Genomic DNA, 20,090 nt, shown 5'->3' on the forward strand with positions numbered 1-20,090 from the left:
GGGGGGGGGGGGGGGGGGGGGGAATGGGGCCCAGGTCTACCTTACTGTGTAAAGGTGCAGTTTGCCAGCCAGCCTCCAGGTCTGCCAGCCAGTCTGCCAGCGCCGCCGTTGAGCCTGTTTGCCTCCAGCTGTGACCTGTGGCCTGTGGCCTGTGACCGACAACCTTGCCTCCCTGACCACGTCTGGATACCGTGGGTACAGACCTACGTACTGCCTTTACCGAACATTGAACCACGGTCCACGGTCCACGGTCCACAGCCAGCCATTCCCCCCAGTCCTGGTCCCCGTCCAAGTCCAAGGCCAAGTCCAAACCCAAGCACCAGATCAGATTTGGCGTCTCCCGTCCTGCGTCCCCCCCCCGTCGGCCGCCGATTTCAGTTTCTCCCTTTCGCTTCTTCCGACCTTCGTCAATTGACCTTGCTCCGTCAACCGTCAACAACTCTCCTCCTCCCACCCCATTCCCGCTGCAGCAGCGACGACGACGACGACGATCCGGCGCGGCCTCTGCTCGCCATCTCGACCGCTGCACGCGAGGTCTGCTTCACCGATTGTCCCCAGCCTCCGGAGATGAGCATTCGCCGACCCTGAGTGCCTGACCTGTCTTGGGTACTCGTATCCCGTTAGTTGTAGTGTAGTGTAGTGGCAGTACCCAAGCCGCTCACTCACTCACTCCTTTCCCGCGTCCACGCCCACGCCCACGCCCACGCCCACCAGCCAGAGCCTAGCCTCCCCCAGCTTGTGCTTGACCGACCCCGTCGTCCACCCACCGCCCGACGAACGTCCACCGCCTTTCACCACCACGTCGTCCGCCGACCAGACCCTCACCTTGGTTTCCCACCGTCGCCGTCGCTCCCCTTCGTTCGAGCCTCAGCTGCAACAATGGCCTCGTCGTCGTCCAACGTCGTCGGTGTCCACTACCGCGTGGGCAAGAAGATTGGAGAGGGCTCCTTTGGTGTCATCTTCGAGGGGACCAACCTGCTGAACAACCAGCAAGTCGCCATCAAGTTTGTGAGTCGACAATCTCCCCCTTCGTCCTGGATGCAGACGAGTGTCTCCCCGGCGTGGGATCAATTGGCTAACCTGTTCCGCCCTCCCCCCAGGAACCCCGAAAGAGCGATGCACCACAGCTGCGAGATGAGTACCGGACGTACAAGATTCTTGTCGGATGCCGTAAGTCGACCGACAGCATACGCACACCAAAGCCCTCAGCTTTCTGACCACTGACCCATCCGCAGCCGGCATCCCCAACGTCTACTACTTCGGACAGGAAGGCCTCCACAACATCCTGGTCATAGATCTGCTGGGACCCTCGTTGGAGGACCTGTTCGACCACTGCAACCGGAGGTTCTCCATCAAGACCGTTGTCATGGTTGCCAAGCAAATGGTAAGATCCCTCCCCATCCTCGCAACCGCAAAGCAACACGATCCGGTGCAGCAGACGGGGACTGACCAGGCATCCAGCTTTCCCGCGTGCAAACCATCCACGAGAAGAACTTGATCTACCGAGACATCAAGCCCGACAACTTCCTGATTGGCCGGCCCGGAACCAAGGCGTCCAACGTCATCCACGTCGTTGACTTCGGCATGGCCAAGCAGTACCGCGATCCCAAGACCAAGCAGCACATCCCCTACCGCGAGCGGAAGTCGTTGTCGGGAACGGCCCGGTACATGAGTATCAACACCCATCTCGGCAGGGAACAGTCGCGAAGAGACGATCTCGAGGCCCTCGGCCACGTCTTCATGTACTTCCTCCGCGGCGGGCTGCCGTGGCAGGGGCTCAAGGCCGCCACCAACAAGCAGAAGTACGAGAAGATTGGCGAGAAGAAGCAGACGACCGTCATCAAGGACCTCTGCGAGGGCTTCCCCGAGGAGTTCAACAAGTACCTGACGTACGTGCGGAACCTGGGCTTCGAGGACACCCCCGACTACGACTACCTCCGCGAGCTCTTCACCACGGCCCTCAAGAACACGGGCGAGGTCGAGGACGGCGAGTACGACTGGATGAAGATCAGCAAGGACTCGAGCAAGGGCTGGGACGGCCACAAGTCGGGCGCCTACCACAACCCCAACGCCAGACCCGGCGCCTCCCAGATGGAACTGCACAACGCATCCCGCAACGGTGCCAGCACGCCTCACCTGACCCGCGACCGTTTAAACGCCGCGCAGCCCCCACCTCCCTCGCCAGCGAAGGCGATGGACAAACGCCGGCCAAACGCCCCAGGCGCTCTCCAGGCGCAGCGCGGCAGTGCGGTAGGGGGGCTCCGTGACATGGCCACGCCGACGGGCTCGACCCAGGCCCAGTTCCAGAACAGCAACCAGAACCTGCCGCCGCGGATGGCCCCGCAGGCGTCCAACATGGGTTCGCAGGCCGTACCCGGTAGCAGACCTGCCGAGCCTCAACCTACTGGCTTCCAGAAGTTCATGAAGGTCCTCTGCTGCGGTGAGTAGACACCTCCTTTTCACCCCCACTCTTCCGCGACAGCCAGATATACCTGCCTGCCTGCGGCTGCGAGAGACTTGAGCTGATCCCCCCTCGGCAGGCTAAACGTAATACACTTATATGTCAATGTCAGCGATTCCACATAGACTATAGAGAGCATTGGATGAGACTTCGGTGCTTTCTCCTACTCCTACCTTTTATTTTAATACGCTCTGGGGCCGCTCCGCTTCTCGACATATTTTGTTCCGGCCCAAGCTGTCTTTGTGCAGCTCTGACGAATCTGATGCGAACCATCCAACTCTTCTCTTTTCTATTTCCTCCAAATTGTCATCCTTGTCACGAAACATCTGCATCGAGCGTCGGTCAGGGTGGTGAATCAAAAAGGAATGGGCGTCTAGGCGTACTCGATCCAGGACGTTCTGGTAGGGTTTTTTGTCGGCAGGATGTACCTGTTTCAACCTCAATCCGCGGTTCCACATTTTTAATCGCCGTCTTCCCACGCGGATTTCTCCCGGTCTATAGCCATATTCCCCTCTCTCGAACCAACGGGGGAATGGCCTGGCCAAGGTGTGGAATCACGGAACACGGAACCAAAAACAGATTTCATTCACGACACTCGCTATCACGAAACATAGAGAAAGTTGCCGGTGGGGGTAGTCTGTTAATAGCGAAGCGAAGCGACGCAATCAAGCAAAGGCGCAGGGAAATGGGTCCAAGCATCTGGATTTTTTTTGCCTTGAAAGCCTACATGTTCATAATTTTTTTTTGCAGAAGTCGGCATGGGTGCTGAGTCTAGCCCTGTGTTCACCAGAGGGGGGAAGAAGCGGCACACAGAAAAGATGTGCTCACGAGGGGGATCTGGCTCCGCTTCTGCCCGCGGCAATGGCCACACGGGGGCGAGACGGGGTGTGCAGTCAGAACAGCAGGCGAAGAGGGGAGGCCAAGAAGGGACTTGCTGCACCGAGGTTTTTTTGTGACGTCGATAGAGCTGGAGGGCGGAATCATAGGGTTGGGAACCAGGAAAAACTCTTTTGATAATAATTGTGTTTTCAGGACTTTGATCTGCAACCGTGACTGCGTATTGGCGAATTATCCCAAGAATTGGGTGTGCGTGCTTGATCTGTTGTACTGACGCCCAACACTGACAATCTTGAAAAGGGAAGGGATGGTGTGCGTCGTCTCACGTCGTGGTCAAGAAAGGCACTTCACCTTATTCACCTGGATGTTATGGGCGAGTTGCTGCTAGGCTTAGCACGTATTCATTCGCACTGCACCACGTGATAGACATAGATGAACCGGCTCTGCATACACTGGCAGCCGAGTCTGCACCATATTGGAGGTCCTGGATTAGGACCAGAGGTCTATACGACGTGGTGCTGTCGTTCAAATGAAGCGCCATGATGAAAGATGTGGCATCTATAGTTCAGGCAACTGTACTCCTCTCAGTTCAAGCAAGACGCACCCCTAAAGAGAAGATAATTCTTTTTCTCCACGTTCGTTCAGCAAGGATCACGGAAAGCCCAACTAACGGACCACAGCACAGAGTGTGACATGAATTTTTCGTTTGAGCATTCTTTGGCTATCGCCCTGGTAAGAAATGAGAGGAGGACTCCCTCCTCCCCGTTTCCCACCATTGCTGCCCAAGATGGACCGAGACGCCGGGCCGAGTTTTCGTATCATTACAGGGACAAGAGAGATAGACAATCAAAACATACAGGAGAAGCCTCCATATATATACACACACCTACTGGCAGGTGATGTATATACGGAGGTTTCCGTACTGTTCTTCTTTCTTCCTTCCCATCCGCACCCTTCCTAGCTCACGAGGAACATGGAGCTATCGTTTTTTGATCTTGTTCTATATTCGCGTCGAGAGAGAGAAAACCAACTTCCCACTTCCTCACTTGGCCCCCGCTACCCACGAAACCTCCCTCGGGGTGGAGAAGAGTAGGGGTAGTACTCTAGGTGAGCTTCTGCTTGATGAAGAAGGACCGGAGATGCGACAGTTGCCAGGCGCAGGTGGCGCCGAGGACGAGGACCTGGATGAACATCCAGCGGACGACGCGGGCGTTGGTGGACTCGGACTGATCTCTGAACTCGGCCTCGCGCTCCTGTTCGGGGGGAAAATTCTCTTGTCAGCATATCCCTATCTCTCTGTACCTGGCTATATACTGGGGAGAAGTAATGACCCCCAAAGAGGCGAGAGGAAAGAGGGGGAAAAAAAGACGTACCCTCTGGAAGACCTGCTCGCGGCGGATGTCCTGCAGGCGCGAGTGCAGGTCGCGGACGCGCTGGGAGATGTCCTCCATCTTGCCCTTGTCGGCGCTCTCGATGTCGCTCGTCTCGCCGATGGCCAGGTCGAGCGTCAGCTTGATGCCGCCGTTGGGGCTCAGGGCGCTCAGCCAGCCCTGGCGGCCGCTGCTGGACGAGGGCGTGAAGCAGATGCGGTGCTCGCCGGCGTCGGCCGCGCTGAAGGTGAAGCGCCCGCTCGACGAGCCGCGCTGCGACACCACGCGGTGGTCGTTGTCGAAGACTTCCTGCGGGAGGGGGAAGAGAGGGGTGCTCGTCAGCATACATGTGTGTGGATATGACGCAGGTGCCGTCAAGCAGAGAAGGGAGGCTCTCGAAAGCAAAAACTTACATCGACCGAGATGTAGATGCTCAGGCCGTCGTGTTTCGACCATTGTTGCGTGTTGTCGTCGTACTCTGCGGCATCGTAGTGGCCGACGACCAGGGTGTCCTTGGGCAGGTCCTCGAAGAAGCACTTGGGGTTGCTGCCGTCGATGTAGAAGTACAGGGCTTGAGCGACGGTGCTCAGCGACAGGAGGGGGAGGATGGCCCTCATCTTGTGTGTGTATGGGTGTGTGTGTGTTTGTGTGTATGTGGTGGGTGGGCGGCGCCGAGAAAGCTCAATTGACGGGCGACAACGTCGGGATAGGACGGTCACGAGGGCGCAGATGCCGTTGTTGAGCTCCGGGGGGTGGTGTGGTGGTGTGGTGGTGTGATGAGCCGTCGTTTGTCGTCGCTCTCTGGTTGTCGGTCTCTCTGTCTCTCTCTCCTAAAGGGCGTGAGGCTACTTCTCACAGGCCAAATGGCCAAAAGTCCAGATGCCCAGAGGTTTGGCCGCTAGGGGCCTGCTGTCCTGCTGTCCTGCTGTCCTGCTGTCCTGCTGTCCCCCCCGAAAGATGGACAGGGGGTTAACTAGCGGTCGATGGGCGCTGGGAGCTGGGAGCTGGGGAGCTAGGGGATGGCCCGGGCGTCGGAAGATCAAAAGCCACTAAGTTACTGTGTTACTGTGTACTGTGTAAGTTGCCCGAGTACGTACCTACACTGAGGACCTGGGCGGGAGGAGAGAAGTGGGTCACGTGGAGGCAGAGAGGCTCGAAATTTAGCGACGGCCATGCAAAGAAAGCGACATGGGCGCGGCGAGACTCGACCGAGCCAGAGACGAAAATCCATCGACTTACACGCGTCAGCCCGGCTACATCATCGAGTTCGGGGTCAGGATCAATTGTCCCGAATGTGCAGTCACGCGTAGAGAGCTTTGCTTCTCATCCGACCTGGTGTATGGCTGACAGCGGTGGTCCCTACCGAGCCTGCCTGCACTTCTAACAGAAAGACTCCCATCGCGGGCCCAACACGCCCACACACACACACACACACACACACACACAATGGCGTCACACGATGTGCGCGACGTCCTCAACCTGCCCGCCGACGGTGCGGGCGCCCGCCCGTCCAAGAAGCAGAAGACCTCGGCGCCACGGCCCAACCTCAAGGGCCTCGCGCGAGAGGTCCAGAATCTCGGCGGCGACAACCCCATCGCCATCGTCCCCCAGATCTCGTCATTCAAGAAGCGTCGCTTCGCCAGCCGCAAGCCCGCCGCAAAATGGGAGATGCGCCCTTTCCACAACTCGGCCCGCGACGACACCACATTAATCCTGAGGCATTGGAGGAGGAAGGACGATGCGCCGCCCGCCCAACCACCACCAGACTCCCACGATGGCCAGCCCGCCGACGACAAGATGGCCGTCGACGAAAGTTCAGCCGAGATCGAGGACTCGTCGTTCGCCAAGTTCAACGTCAAGGTCCATGTGCCCCAGTACAGCGACGACCAGTATAATTCGTCCCTCGCCAACAGCGACTGGGACAAGGACGAGACGGACTACCTGATGGACTTGGTTCGCGACTTCGACCTCCGATGGGAGCTGATATGGGATCGCTATGACTACCAGCCCGATATTATCCAGTCCACCGAGGGCGGCGACCTCCCTGGTGACGAAAACCCTAGCAGCGCTGTGGTCGCGGCACGTAAACCTCGCACTATGGAGGAGCTCAAGGCTCGTTATTATGAGGTGGCAGCCAAGATGATGGCCGTGCAGAAGCCCGTCCAGTACATGAACGCCGATGAGTTCAACCTGCACAAGGTCATGACGAGCTTCAACCCCGCCGAGGAGGCCCGTCGCAAGAAGTTTGCCGAGAACCAGATGAGCCGCTCTAAGGAGGAGGCACGCGAGGAGGAGGCACTTCTTGTCGAGGTCAAACGCATCATGGCGCGTCAGGAGAAGTTCAACCTGGAGCGTCGCGAGCTATACAATCGTCTCGACTACCCTCACGCCGAGACCACCCAAGACCTCAGTGCCTTCAAGACCAGCAACGGCCTCCAGACCCTGCTGCAGAACCTGATGACTGCGGACAAGTCTAAGAAACGCAAGTCCATCATGGCTACTGCTGATGGGCAGAGCACGCCTGCTTCGGCAGGGGCCTCGGCCCACCCGGGATCAACACCCGTCGCAGACCCAAAGCGCGAAAGCATCGCCGCCTCCACTACCGCCAGCAACCACCGCGACTCGATCGGTGCCGCCGAGAGTCGTCCCGAGAAACCTACCAAGAAGGGCGCTGCGCAGCCTGCGGAGCGCCGGAAGCTCACCGAGCAGGAGGAGCAGATCTATGGTGTATTTACTACCACCGAACGCCTGTCGAGTGGTCCCACGTTCCGCTATGAGCGGATCAACAAGATCCTCACCACCAAGTCCAACGCCCAGCACCAGCGCATCACCAACACCCTCGCTGAGCTTGACATTCCCGGCCGGCTCAACATGCCCACCAAGGACGTTGTTGATCAGATGGCCAAGCTGCTGGATAATATCCAGACACTCCTCGAGTTGAGGAAGATCAGTGACAAACTCGACGGGGAGATCAAGCTTGAGCAGGCCAAGAAGGCCGAGAAGGACAAGCTCAATGCCCCGACGCAGCCTCAACCCGCAGCTTCCGAGCAGGCGTCGGATGCGCAGAAACCTAGCGAAACGAACGGCGATGCAAAACCCGAAGCTGCGTCATCTACCACGACAGATGCAGCAAAGGCCGCAGCACCCTCGACGGATGGTGCCAACGCCAGCGCCGAGGTTCCACCCACAGTCAACGGCGAAGGTGCTGCAGAGGCGGCCGAGGCCGAGGCCAAACCCAAGGATGGTAACGCAGAGGTCAAGAAGGAGACCGCCGAGGACAAACCGCGGCCGGGGAGCAGTGGCGGTCATAAGAGGAGTGCCAGCGTTCTGAGCACCGTCAGCGACCCAAGCGCAAAGAGGCAGAAGAAATAGGCCGCCTGCCGTGTCGTATAGAGACATGTAGAATACCACTCTTGATACCCACCGTGCACCTCTTGTGTCGTCTTCAGACCCCAAGTCAGAATGCTTGTTCTAAATATGGTTTCCTCTCTGCGCGCGGGAGCACACCAGCTCCAGTTTTGGCGGTGTGCTACTTCGTCGTCCGAACAGACGCGGCATCATAAGCTATATATACTGAGGGGTTGGCACTGTCGCATAGTCAGGTGCATGCAGACGCAAGAATAAACAAAGCACAAACACAGGTTACGCATCACTTGAGCACAAGGCGGGTTGTGTCAAGAGTAGCCTCCTGGCTCCCATGCCTGAGTACTCGCCAACCCAACCTAACCCCAGCCGGCGGAAAGGCCGCCCGAGCAGCATCGCGCCCAAAACTCGTCTGGTGCTCTTTGTACAGACCGAGGAGGCTGTAGAATACCGTTTCTTTCCCAGGCTTGCAGGTTGCGGGTTCCCTCCCCGGTTGTGGCCTCGATATGGACCCAGTTACATTGCCTGCACTGGCAGCGCTTGCACCCGCTCACTATCAGCTATACAGTGGCAACGGGTTTTCTTGGCATGCATATTTGATACGTAGTAGTATAGTTGCATGACGAGAATATAGTCCACTCAACAAGTCGAGCGGATGACCAAAGAGCACAAATTGCAGCTATTACTTCACGTCGAGAGGAGAAAGTCATTGGGGTATCCGACACGATCCATTCACTCCGAGAAGTCTATACTGTCCAACAATCTCCTCTATAACCCGTATTGTCCAATTGCGCCTAGTCATGCTTCCCCATATATGCACCACATAATCGCTGTTGTGAGTTGTTCCCCGAACTCCACGCTTCGAAAACAGGAAAATCAAACCCAGTGCCCAACTTTTCATACGCTGCCATGGCACTTGCTCGCAGAGTGAGGCACCCACGGGGCCAAGAGCGTCCTTCGCTTCCATCCCATCATTCCTTGCATCCACCACCCACCATCATCATCCATCGTCAGAGGTACACGGGCCTCTCCAGCTCTGCCTTGACGCGGCGGTAACAGTGACAGCGAGGACCACGAGCCTCACCACCACAGCCGCCATCTCCACTCGTGCACGGCGGCGTCCCGTCGCGCCGCCTCCATCTCGGCTCGGGAAAGTTGTTTGGGTGGCTCCGGGGCCTCGGCATCTGGTACTTTGTGCGTCCGCTGCTGAGCAGCTCGGTGGTTGGCCTCCAGGATCTCCAACGACTCCGGGTCGTCCTCGTCTACCAGTGTGGCGCACTCCCCGCCCAGGGCGGCTGCGTGCACGAGGGTCGGGCGGCCGCGCGCTACGGCGCCGCGGGTGACGACGTTGCCGGAGGTGTGGGAGTAGAGCGAGGTTGGGAAGGAAGTGGGCGACTCTGAGCCTTCGGTTTCATTGTCGTTGTCGTCGTCTTCGTCCGCTGTTGTGTTGAGGAACGGCCAACGGATGGTTGGAGTAGTGTCTCGCTCGGGCCCTTGCCCCGTAGTAGTTTCTGGGGTGTCTTTTGAATTGTCTTGGTTGAATTTCAAGGGCTCTGGCTGTGTGGACTTTTGTGTTCTGCGATTATTGCTAGACTTCTTGCGTGGGAATAGGTTATAGGAGCCACGGTGCTTGACGAGCTTGAGCCTTGGAAGAGAGAGAGAAATAGAGCTGGCTTTGCTTGGTGGTTTTGATTTCTTTGGCTGTTTTGGTTGCTTGATTGGTTTGTATTTCCCGTGTATATCCAGAAGTTCATAAGAGGTTTTTAGGAGACTGATGGCGGAAGAGGTGCGGGAGCTGCTTGATTTCGTGCCGCTTGATCTGCTGATAAAGGTACGCCTGCTGGATGATCTTGGGGATGCTGTGCTGGTTTTCCCTGAGCGGCGCCCTTTTCTTGAACTCAATTTGAACTTGACAAAGCCGATGAATGTCATCCTGTCGGAGAAGAGCGAGTGCAAATTTTGGTAAGGGGACAGAAGAGTGCAGAGGAGCCCGAAGACTATTCTACTTGCTGGAAAAAGGATATGTTCCAAACGAAAGAATTATGGACACGGGACAGAAGTGGGAAGCAATTTGAGAAGTGTATCTCTCAACTGGCACAGTTTATAAGTGCGTGGAATTTACTTATCTAAATGATAAGCCCGAGAGAAGATTTTATAGAGTTAGAAAGTATACCAAAATCTTCCAACTCTAAAGTCTCGCCATTTGGTGTGTACTCTTCTCAGATAATGTTCTCGTGTTAGAGTTAAAATGTGAGAAGCCCACTGGTGTTCACGTAATTACGAAGTCTTAACGAATTCCTCAGAGTCCCTAGACGAGAAAAGAAGGAGTAGAAGTACGTTACCAGCTGTTGGCTTCTGATCTCGGTGTACTTCAACGTCAAGTTCAATTATAGCTTCTGTGATTCTAGTGAATGAACTGTTCGAAAGACACGGGGTTTAAGTATACAATTTGTGGTCTTTGAAAGCGTATTCTATCTGCTGCATTGTTGTAGCTCATCCGCATGAGTTCTATCGCCTTGGCTAATGCAGCGAGTCCCCAAGAATTATATTCAAACCCATTTCACGCGCAAATCTGTCGGTGAAAGTAGGCGGCCGAAAAGAGTACCTTGGGCAGCTTCATGTGTACTTCGCCAGTGCAGAAATGATTCTGGTGGACGTACGATTGTCAGCCACTTCGTTGTTGTACATTCTTCAGGTTCCAGAGCATATTCGGATGCTCACTACACTCATTCATGGTATATTCCCCCCGGTTAGTTTTCATCGGGTTACGCATAAATTCCAGAATACATTGGGACTCATGCCGCTTGCCAGCATATTTTGACATTACGAATCCAAACAGATTGGATGCCGGCTTCCCTGAGCCTTTCGTTGTTATATCTAGGAAGGCGGCTTACGGGCCTCTAGTTCACTTAGTGTGCATTCATGCGCCCATTGAGGCAAATGGAGTTTACTGAATGATAATCTTGTGACAGACAAGGGAAATGATGATAACCAGCACGGGTTGTTGTACTGCATTCAGCAATCACTAACCAAATTTATACTTGATCGCATATGTGTCTCCTCAATGTACTGATAACCAAGTACTCTTTGATTGAACATGCAAGTATGTCAATTGTTTACTGCTCTCACTGCTCTATGTTACTGTTTAGAAGTTTTGAACAGAGAATGGTTGATCCCAGTATGCTAGGATTGACGAAAAGTCATAGTTATGACGTTCTGATGAGTGCGGTTTTGACACGGGTTTGCTTGGTTGCCCCGGTGTGTATCATGCCAAGCCGGCCGCAGACGCACTTGGCCGGGGGATCGGCCGGCATGACCCACAACGCCGATGTCTTCCCACCTCCGCTTCTTGACTGCCGAAGTATCCAGCATTGTAGTATCCACGAGGCTTTAAGACGGAAGGGATGCTACTCAATTCCCTCGATCTTCTCGTACTTTGGCAAGTTTCAAGCCCGTGTTTGACCTCTTCAGTTGCCACTATGTCAGCAGAGCAAGCAATACCAGTGATAGACTTCAGCACATGGGCCGGTGGCTCACACGAAGAGCGCAAGCGCATCGCGCGAGAGCTGACGGAAGCCTGCCATTCCGTCGGATTCGTGTATATCGCGAACCATGGCGTGCCCGAGGATCTCGTGAGTCAAGCCTTCAGCTGGTCCAAGAAACTCTTCGACCTCCCCGAAGATCAGAAGATGCTGGCCCCGCACCCGCCAGGCCCAACTGTGCATCGGGGATACTCCTGGCCTGGTCTCGAGAAGGTCAGCCAGCACGTCCACCGGGACGAAGACGACGAAGACGTGGTCGCAGCGGAACTCCGCAGAGTCACGGACTGCAAGGTGAGCTCGGTCTGAGACATCAAACACCAGGGCGGACAACGGAGCTTACGTCCAAGAAGGAGAGCTACGAGATCGGAAGCGAGACATTCGATCGCCAGCCAAACGTCTGGCTGCCCGAGCACGTCCTCCCGGGGTTCCGGAGCTTCATGGTTGGATTTTACTGGCGGTGCTTCGAGACCGCGAAGGAACTGCTACGGGCGCTGGCACTTGGAATCGGACTCGATGAGGAGGATTACTTCCTGCAGTTCCACAGCGGCGAGGGCAACCAGCTGCGTCTGCTTCACTACCCGCCGGTCGAGGCCGAAAAGCTGACGAGCAACGTCGTGGCCCGCATGCCGGCCCATACCGACTGGGGCTCCATCACCCTCCTGTTCCAGGATGAGTGCGGTGGCTTGCAGGTCGAGGATCCGCGGCAGCCAGGACGCTTCGTGGATGCCACGCCCTTGAAGGATGTGCTTGTTATGAACGTTGGCGACCTGATGATGCGATGGAGTAATGGTACGTCTGCTAGCATTCAAAGTTCACCCTTTATCACCATTAATCCACTTGTACATCCCTCGCCATGGTTGATATTTGACGTTTGTATGTCAGACTACCTAAAATCGACAATGCACCGCGTAACGCTTCCACCGACCCAAGAGATAAAAGATACGCAAACGGGAAAGATGACCCGGGCACGCTACTCAATCCCGTACTTCGTGACTACTGATCCGACGGCTACGATTAGTTGCTTACCACAATGTGCTACGGAGGGAAACCCGCCGAAGTATGCTCCGATTACGCAGGAGGAATATGCCCGCATGCGAGGAAGGCTCCAATATCAAGAGGCGCCTGCACGATGAGCGATGTCTGCTTGTAAGCGATTTCATTCGTGGGCAGGATAATTTAATGTTCGTAATGCGGAAAGATGCCAGAAGCTACTAGGATCAGACTGCTTCTACGATGGTCTCTAGTTTCACTCACCGGGGTATTCCCGTAATGCACAGCTTGATGTATCGTAATACTCTGATATATAATCTCTATTCTGTTCCATAATCTCGTTAATCTCGTGTGGTAAACCCATCTGCATCACGCCCCTCCAGGGAGGCCAGAGAGCTCGCCTGGCGGCGATTTCCCTCCATCCAAAAACACAGAGTAGCGGCATTAGTAAAAGAGTACTACCCCTCAAGTCCCTCTTAAAGCTTCCAGAGCTGTCTACGCCACGGCCGTTATTTTATACCCCCTCTAATCCTTCCGATGAAAAAAGCGAACCCCATCCATCCCACGAAGGCTATACACTGAGACTCGCTGACATTACAGTGCCCCAGGTATGTCGCGTCGGAAGCCGAAGCGGTGGCAGGATGGATTTACGAGGCGAAAACATGTAAATGACTCCGTATCTGTACAGTAAACAACGACTGCAGGGGTATCATGATCGCAAATGACAAGAATAAGATAACAAAGATGCGTCAAATTCGACAGAGCAGACTCCTTATGAGGAACCGACTCCACGTTTTACGATGGCTGGGTTTCCAGCCACGATGGTGAAGTTGGGAACATCCTGTGACGGCTGTTAGCATGATACTGAAGGCGGCGATACGGCATAAGGGCTGATAACATACGCGTGACGCGACGACTGCACCGGCGGCAACGGTGGCGCCTTTGCCTATCCGTCGACCTGGAAGAATGATGGCTCCTCCCCCAATCCAGGCGTCATCCTCGATGGTAATTGAAGCGCCGGTTTGGGAGCTTTTGCTGCCCCCGCGCTGTTTGGGATCCGTGTGGAGCGTGGCGCCAAAGAGACTGACATTGGGGCCGATGTAGACATTGTTCCCAATCTTGATGCTGCAAGGATCAAGGATCGTGCAGTTCCGGCCGATGAACACGTTGTGCCCAATCGTGATGTTGTAGCCGTAATCACAATTGAAAGGGGCCTCGACGACGCATTCACTACCCACACGACCAAGGGTGGAAACGGGTGACTGCTGGGTCGGCGACAGGTTGACGGGCTCTCTTGGCATTAAAATCTCGCGGAACAGCCGTGCTCGTTCGTTTGCTGAGACTCCGTTGTTGGGATTGGTCGAGTTGTTGAATCTCCAGCATGCGGCACTACACCTTTCGCGCTCCAAAACAAGCTCCTTATCAAAGGGCTTGTAAGATGCCCCCTGCAGCATGAGCTCTTTCTGCGTTGCTACCCTGCTGGCCGCAGCAAAGTGATTGTGGGAGAGTGCCAGCTGGGCAGCAACCTGGGCATTACTTGTCGAGGGCTGTGACGTCGGATTGCTTGTGTTGATGGTCCTAGAGGGATGGAGGAGGCTGATCTGCGGCAGCGTACTTCCTGGATGAGGAGTATCAGGTTCCGTTCGACTGGTGTCGTGTAATGGTGGTATCCTCTGATAATCCTTTGGCAGGCCAGTAGAGATGGCGCTGATCGGCGTGGGAAACACATTGGCGGCTGACGTATAACCGGATACGGCGGAGGGCTTGTTCTCAGGACTGGCCACTGAAGCTGTGGGGATCGTTGATGCAGTCTGGCGGTCGTCATCCGTCAAGATTCTGCTTTGTGGGGGCTCTATACGCAAAGAAGGCTGGTTCCGATACAATGGAGGCGGTTCCCTCTTGGGCGGAGCTGGATGTTGGGGGCCGTACGGAGCAGATTGTGGCATTCCATATGCTCCAGGAGGCACATAGCTTGGGTCCTTTGACTCAAGTGGGACGGCCGATGGCTTGTTATCCATCTTGGGATAGCCGCGCTGGTTGGGGTATCCTTGACAGATGAACCCACCACGGAGACAATTGTTGCCTATAGCGCCATCAGTCAAGTTCAGTAAATGTACCGCTTTCTCAAACTTACACTCGGGCTTTAGTTCGTCGCACTTCTTCTTTCTCTTTCGGCACGTCAAACAACCCGTTTTCGTCCGGTTACTAAAGTTGCGCTTCCTCTTCTTAGGATCGGACTGTACAGCACCGTCCCTTCGATGATCGCCTGCAAATGATCCTCCATAATACCCATCATCATCGGGGCTATTTGGCGAGTAGCCTTGCTGCGAGCCCATGGTTCCTTGTGTCGCCTCTAACTCTTCTTCACTGCGGGACCGAGCTGCGTTGCGTTGCTCGTAGGCTCTCCTATCGTCCCTCTGCTGCTGCGCGTACCATAAATCCTCCCTACTCTCGTCGCCGTATGGCCGATAATCCCTATCCCGTTGTGGCGTTGCGTAGACATCGCGTGGGTCAGAATGGGCACTGTGGAGAGGTGTTCTCTCATCCGATGGCGCCGAGCGTGGCTCGCCCGAATTGGATCTCTTGCGCTTATGAGAGCCATCCACCTCGGCGTAGCTAGTATGGTGGTGGTGATATGCTGTTCGCTCTGAGCCAGGACCTGACCAATGCTCCCGCTGGGCGGGGGAGTTGCCGCCGGACCGGTTTTGCTCCTGAGCGATCCCTGCAACACTCGCACGTTCTTCAGGCCCTGCGGTTTTGGTCGGAGAACCACTGCTTAAGTTCTCTGCCGCCCTGGGTTCATTCCCATTCAGTGCCGTGAAAGTTGCCATGGTAGACGGCAGCAAATGACGGGTGTCCAAACCCGACCTGACTTCACGGTCAGAAAACCCCCCAAACAACACAGTTTGAGATCCCAGTGGTGCTGCAGGTCAGATCTGACTGCGGATCAGAAAGACGGAGCCTGATGCACTCTTGACTGATGAAAATACCGAAGCCGTGGCTGGTTCTGCTGAGTTGCATGAAAACCAGAGTAATTGCTGCAAGTTGCTCTAGCCTCTGCTGTGATAAACACCAGAAACTGGAAGTGAGTCACAGACCCAGATGCTTGGTGCTGTGCGTGGGCGCGTGGTGCAGGTGCGCTGTCGGTCGGCTTTCAAAGAGCCGCTGGATGAACACAGAGGTATCGCAGATTGGGACAAGAACGTCGACAACGTCGAGGTTTCAGCCTGAGCTGAGTGTTGGAAGAAAGGCGGGGACTGTCTAGGCGGACACAATGCGAAGCCGGCTCTGGTCCTGCGCCGACGTCTTGCGTAAGACCAAGGCGACTAGGCTGTGCGGTGCGGTGTGCGTTGGGCTGTCCGACCAATATACCCTCGGCGCAATGAAGCCTCGTACCCTGAGAGAGCTGTGCAACCTCCCGAAAACCCTGGAATATGCAGCAGGGTGAGGACCCGTGAGAACCAGCCCACGAAGTGCGTCCTTCCACGGTTGGCTTTCCCTGCAGGCCGAAGTTCCCAAGCGATGCGTGCAAGCCGTAATCCCCCAAGTGCGCCTGAGGAGTCGGGTTGCTTTGCGATGAACCTGGCGCTTGGGCAACTAACGCGCGATTATTCCTGCGCCGGCTGCAATGAACGTCGTCGGTTGCCTCTTTGGGACCGGTTTCCGATAAATTTCGAGCACGATGCAAGTAAGCTGCCCACCGCCGGGTCTATATATCCCAAACGCAAGCGATTGATTGCGCTTCAGCCCAGTTTCTCATGCCGTCGCGTCTGTCTGCTGAATGAGTGTAGAGGAGAGCTCCCTCCCGCGCCAGGTCCGCGGGTTCGGAATCACGGGCAAAGGTGGCTCCTTGGTGTAAGGGCAAGACGTCCGTCTACCTTAGCTTAGTCGCGAGCAGCCCGGCCGCAGCTCCATTCAAAGACGGTTAGGCAAGCAATAAAATGCGACTCGATGGAGACGGCTCGAGCCTCGGCGGGTTCCTCGATACTTTTGTACAGTACCGGGCTGATCGCTAAACCCTGGCCGCTGCCCCAATGGAAAACCCACACCCTGCATGGCGCTTCGCAGGGGAAAAGTGTACTTCTTTTCTTCGTACCTCCTCGAGTGCGGCAAGCACCCCTGCTGTGCCTTGGTGCTTGGGAATTGCGACGGGCTGGCTGCGACCGGGGGGTCAGGCACCACGTACGAACAATGGGATGGGCTGGAAGGGGGATGGAGACCTGCGTGCGTAAAAGGTGGGTGGTGCAGTCTAGCGGTCCGTGGCGGACAGGGGTGGGTGGGTATCTTCCACCCATCGCCAACCAGTCATCCAGCGACATGACACTTTTGCGTCCCTGAGGTTACGCATCACCAAGATGCCAGCTCCCGGGCACTGATCAGATTCGCCTTCCCACCGTCCGCCGCCCGGCGTCGCGCGGCAGGATGAGCGCCAGAGGCGCAAGCCAGGCGACTAGTTAAGCGACGCCGAGACAAGATTGTGTAGCGAGAGTTTGTGCAGATCTGGTCTCTGGGCCCTGGGTCTCTCAGGTTTCCCCCAGTCTCCTGCCCTGGCTCGCACTGGTCTCGTCTTGCGCCAGGCCCACGGGTGACGGGAGCCCCTGGTGATGGCATTATTCCGCGTTTACCAACTGCGTTACCGGCGAACTATTGCTGCCCGCCTGTCTTAACCCCTTTGAACCGAGTTACACCGAGATTCTTTAGAGATATTGGGGGCCAGATCTTGCTTTTTGATAGGTGCTTACTGCTACCCTGCGCTGTCAAGATGGTTCTTCACAAACCTTAGATGAAGTAATCCTCGTCGATCATCACTCATCATCCCAGCAAGAGGGAGGGTTACGGCGCCCCGACAAATCCTTCCAGCCCCGCGAATTCACAATGTTACACCCGGCCTTGCGGCCGTCTCGCCGTGCGTACAGTAGTTTGATTGTGACTGCCCTGGACTCTTGCTGTTCACACTCGCTCTGCATAGATATACGCAGCATGATAGGCTCGTTGCTTTCGGCCCGTATTGGCTATCTCAAACGTGGCCTATGAATGAGCAGTTGGGGCAGTGATATGGCCACGGTAGTGTAGCAGGGACCGGAGGCGTGTGAGCGCGTCTAAGTCGGGCAAGGGAGGGGAGCCCTGAACTCTCTCGCCCTTCTCGAGCCCAAGATCGCCAGTGCTGTGGCCACCATGGAAATAGCATGGCATAGGATTATACCCCAGTCCTGAGGCACCAACTACTTGGTGGCATGTGATCTACCAGGGCCTGCAAGGTCTGCTAGTATTGGACATGTTCGTCATGGGTTAGATTGCAAATGTCCTTTGGCAGATCTTCCTAAGGCGCTCCGAGGCGACGACAACGGCCGCGTAGTAGTAGCACTTGCGATATAGGCCCTCACAACGCCACGGGCCACTCATCAGGCAATCAATTGTGATCTTTGGGTTTCACGGGGTTCGGTGCTCTGCCCACAGACACACCCGCCCCACGCAGACACAGGATAGGTTATGAGCATTGCCGACATGGCCTAGTTAGTGGATGACACTGAAGAAGACTATGCAAGCTGGGTAGTAGTAGTCTTGCTCTCACAGCGGCTGGCCAATGGGGGGCGGAGACAGGGATATGATGCAGTGCAATTTGACGCGAATGTGTGATGTTGCGACGGGTCGCCATTGAGCACCCGCGTCTAATGGAGCAGGCTATCGATTCCGTTCTAGCGCGTGTACACAGCAACCTCCTTGTCGCAACCGTCTCGTATTGCCGCACCCAGCTTGCCCGGCTCGCCCTGGAGGCACAGCGCAGCCGCTGCCAGACCTGGCATTGGCGGGGCGGACATGAACCCTGGAGGTACCGCGGCAGTGCGGTGTCAGAATGCATGACGAAGCGGAGGGCGCTGCGGGCGAAACAGGGACAATTGGACGAGGGAAAACGCAGCAGAGACCGCCTGGTTCTGAAAGGAGGGTTGCAGCGTACGTATTCTGCGTAAGGACACCGCCCACGCAGAGTGCACTGGAGAAGTTTGCTGCAGTGGGAGACCAACGAGCTTGCTTTTCCCCTAGACCATGCCGCCAACACGCAAAGCCGGTTGCCGCGCAGCCTTAACCAGAAGAAGGAGGGGGTCAACTGAACAGAACGAGGGTTGCAGGCCGGGATTGCGTGACAGGGACAGAGAGTCTAGGCAGGGCCTTGTACAGACTTCCCCAAAGTGGACTATGACTGAAAGACAGAGGTGAGGGCTCTTGAGCACACGTAAAAGCTCCTCGTGGTGATGCATGTATGGTACTTTTATCAAGCTAGGACATCACGCTTTGGGGCTTCCCGCCCTCATGGGTAACTTATTGTGGCAGTATAGTATCCGGTGTGCGTGTCCGGTTGCGAACGCCCCGGGATATTTGATTAGGAGATTAATTGCTTGCCCAACGTCTAAAGGAGGAAGACACGGCTCGGGCAGTTGCTCCCTTGCAACAGACCCTTGAGATAACTAGTTAGGCACTTGATTCCCGAGGGCCAACTTGATGATGCAGCGTGCGACACCTACGGCCACGGATTCGGCGCTCTTACATTGCCGTGCGCGTGTAATCAAGCCTTGAACTGGTGGAGGTGGAGCCCTGATCGCCACACCCCGCCGCGATAATTATAGAACGAAGGCCTCTACCCGCGGGCCTATTTCCTCGTCTCGTGCACGCAGGGTCTCTGGCACTCGATAGGGCTTATTACCCCAGCTGTACTCCGTACGCTCGCAGGCACGTAGACCTGCCGTCATTTCTGTGCCCTCGACGGCATGCCTGGAACCAGATGGGGGCCGGGCGGCGCGAACATCATAGCGCTTGTCGCATGTGCTCCTCCAGGCCCTGCAAGCCTTTACCGCCACCAGCGACCCGGCGATCATTCTTAAGCGGGATGATGCAGCTGATTGGTCGTCCGAAGCAGGAGCCTGGCCCCAGGCATAACAGCCCAGGGCCATGGAAGGGATGCTACTCTGCGGAAGGGGGCATGCGAAAGGGCGCCTGGGTACCTAGGCATCCATACTTATTCGCGAACGCTCTTTTAATAGAATCCCATCAAGCCTGTCCAGCACGCCGGCGGTTTCACTGAACCAACGTATCGCTTGATCCTGACGGACGGGCGGATAGATATAGCCCATTAAGGCAGAGACGGCCCTATGGCTGCCGGTACTCGATCTGAGATGTTCTGACGCGGGCTTGTGCACCCACTTCGGAATAGTCAGTGTTACGGTGCCTGCATCGCAAACTGCGTACCGACTTTGCTGTCTCGTTGGTGGACGGAGCCTGTGTAGCAACACTCCCTGTGGCTCTCCTTCCGTACAACAGGGGATGTGTAGCTATGGGGAGAACGTTGCGTTGGGCTGACGGCCATCTTGCAATGCTTATTCACCCATGAGATCGGAGCACTGGCTGTCGAACAAAGCGCCGATCTGCGCTCGTCCGCCAAAGTGTCCATCGCTGGGCCAAAAGGGCAGTTATTGCATGCACGTCAATAGAGGGCTGCAGGGCATGCTGGGCCACCTACAAACATGGCCCTTT

At 56.0% G+C, this 20,090-nt stretch overlaps 6 protein-coding genes across 6 annotated transcripts; 3 read left to right on the top strand and 3 right to left on the bottom strand.

Annotated features, from left to right (window-relative positions):
- Nucleotides 1–879: 879 nt before the first annotated feature.
- JN550_002607 (uncharacterized protein) lies at nucleotides 880–2,448 on the top strand (the record flags this gene model as incomplete). Its single annotated transcript, XM_049313921.1, has 4 exons — nucleotides 880–1,008; nucleotides 1,101–1,170; nucleotides 1,236–1,384; nucleotides 1,462–2,448. The coding sequence occupies 4 exons, from the start codon at nucleotides 880–882 to the stop codon at nucleotides 2,446–2,448; spliced, it is 1,335 nt and encodes a 444-aa protein (XP_049175132.1).
- A 1,953-nt stretch (nucleotides 2,449–4,401) lies between these two features.
- JN550_002608 (uncharacterized protein) lies at nucleotides 4,402–5,285 on the bottom strand (the record flags this gene model as incomplete). Its single annotated transcript, XM_049313922.1, has 3 exons — nucleotides 4,402–4,551; nucleotides 4,672–4,977; nucleotides 5,082–5,285. The coding sequence occupies 3 exons, from the start codon at nucleotides 5,283–5,285 to the stop codon at nucleotides 4,402–4,404; spliced, it is 660 nt and encodes a 219-aa protein (XP_049175133.1).
- Nucleotides 5,286–6,114: 829 nt separating this feature from the next.
- Nucleotides 6,115–8,040, top strand: JN550_002609 (uncharacterized protein; the record flags this gene model as incomplete). Its single annotated transcript, XM_049313924.1, has 1 exon — nucleotides 6,115–8,040. One exon carries the CDS (start codon nucleotides 6,115–6,117, stop codon nucleotides 8,038–8,040), a length of 1,926 nt encoding a protein of 641 aa, XP_049175134.1.
- A 1,071-nt stretch (nucleotides 8,041–9,111) lies between these two features.
- Nucleotides 9,112–9,963, bottom strand: JN550_002610 (uncharacterized protein; the record flags this gene model as incomplete). The annotated part of the gene is made up of 1 exon (XM_049313925.1): nucleotides 9,112–9,963. One exon carries the CDS (start codon nucleotides 9,961–9,963, stop codon nucleotides 9,112–9,114), a length of 852 nt encoding a protein of 283 aa, XP_049175135.1.
- Nucleotides 9,964–11,510: 1,547 nt separating this feature from the next.
- On the top strand, nucleotides 11,511–12,817 carry JN550_002611 (uncharacterized protein; the record flags this gene model as incomplete). The annotated part of the gene is made up of 4 exons (XM_049313926.1): nucleotides 11,511–11,864; nucleotides 11,924–12,362; nucleotides 12,592–12,719; nucleotides 12,779–12,817. 4 exons carry the CDS (start codon nucleotides 11,511–11,513, stop codon nucleotides 12,815–12,817), a joined length of 960 nt encoding a protein of 319 aa, XP_049175136.1.
- A 518-nt stretch (nucleotides 12,818–13,335) lies between these two features.
- Nucleotides 13,336–15,394, bottom strand: JN550_002612 (uncharacterized protein; the record flags this gene model as incomplete). The annotated part of the gene is made up of 3 exons (XM_049313927.1): nucleotides 13,336–13,404; nucleotides 13,466–14,646; nucleotides 14,698–15,394. The coding sequence occupies 3 exons, from the start codon at nucleotides 15,392–15,394 to the stop codon at nucleotides 13,336–13,338; spliced, it is 1,947 nt and encodes a 648-aa protein (XP_049175137.1).
- Nucleotides 15,395–20,090: the final 4,696 nt, after the last annotated feature.

Source organism: Neoarthrinium moseri (assembly GCF_022829205.1).
Source record: "Neoarthrinium moseri strain CBS 164.80 chromosome Unknown scaffold6_Wmoseri_CBS_16480, whole genome shotgun sequence".
Classification (NCBI taxonomy): Eukaryota; Fungi; Ascomycota; class Sordariomycetes; order Amphisphaeriales; family Apiosporaceae; genus Neoarthrinium; species Neoarthrinium moseri.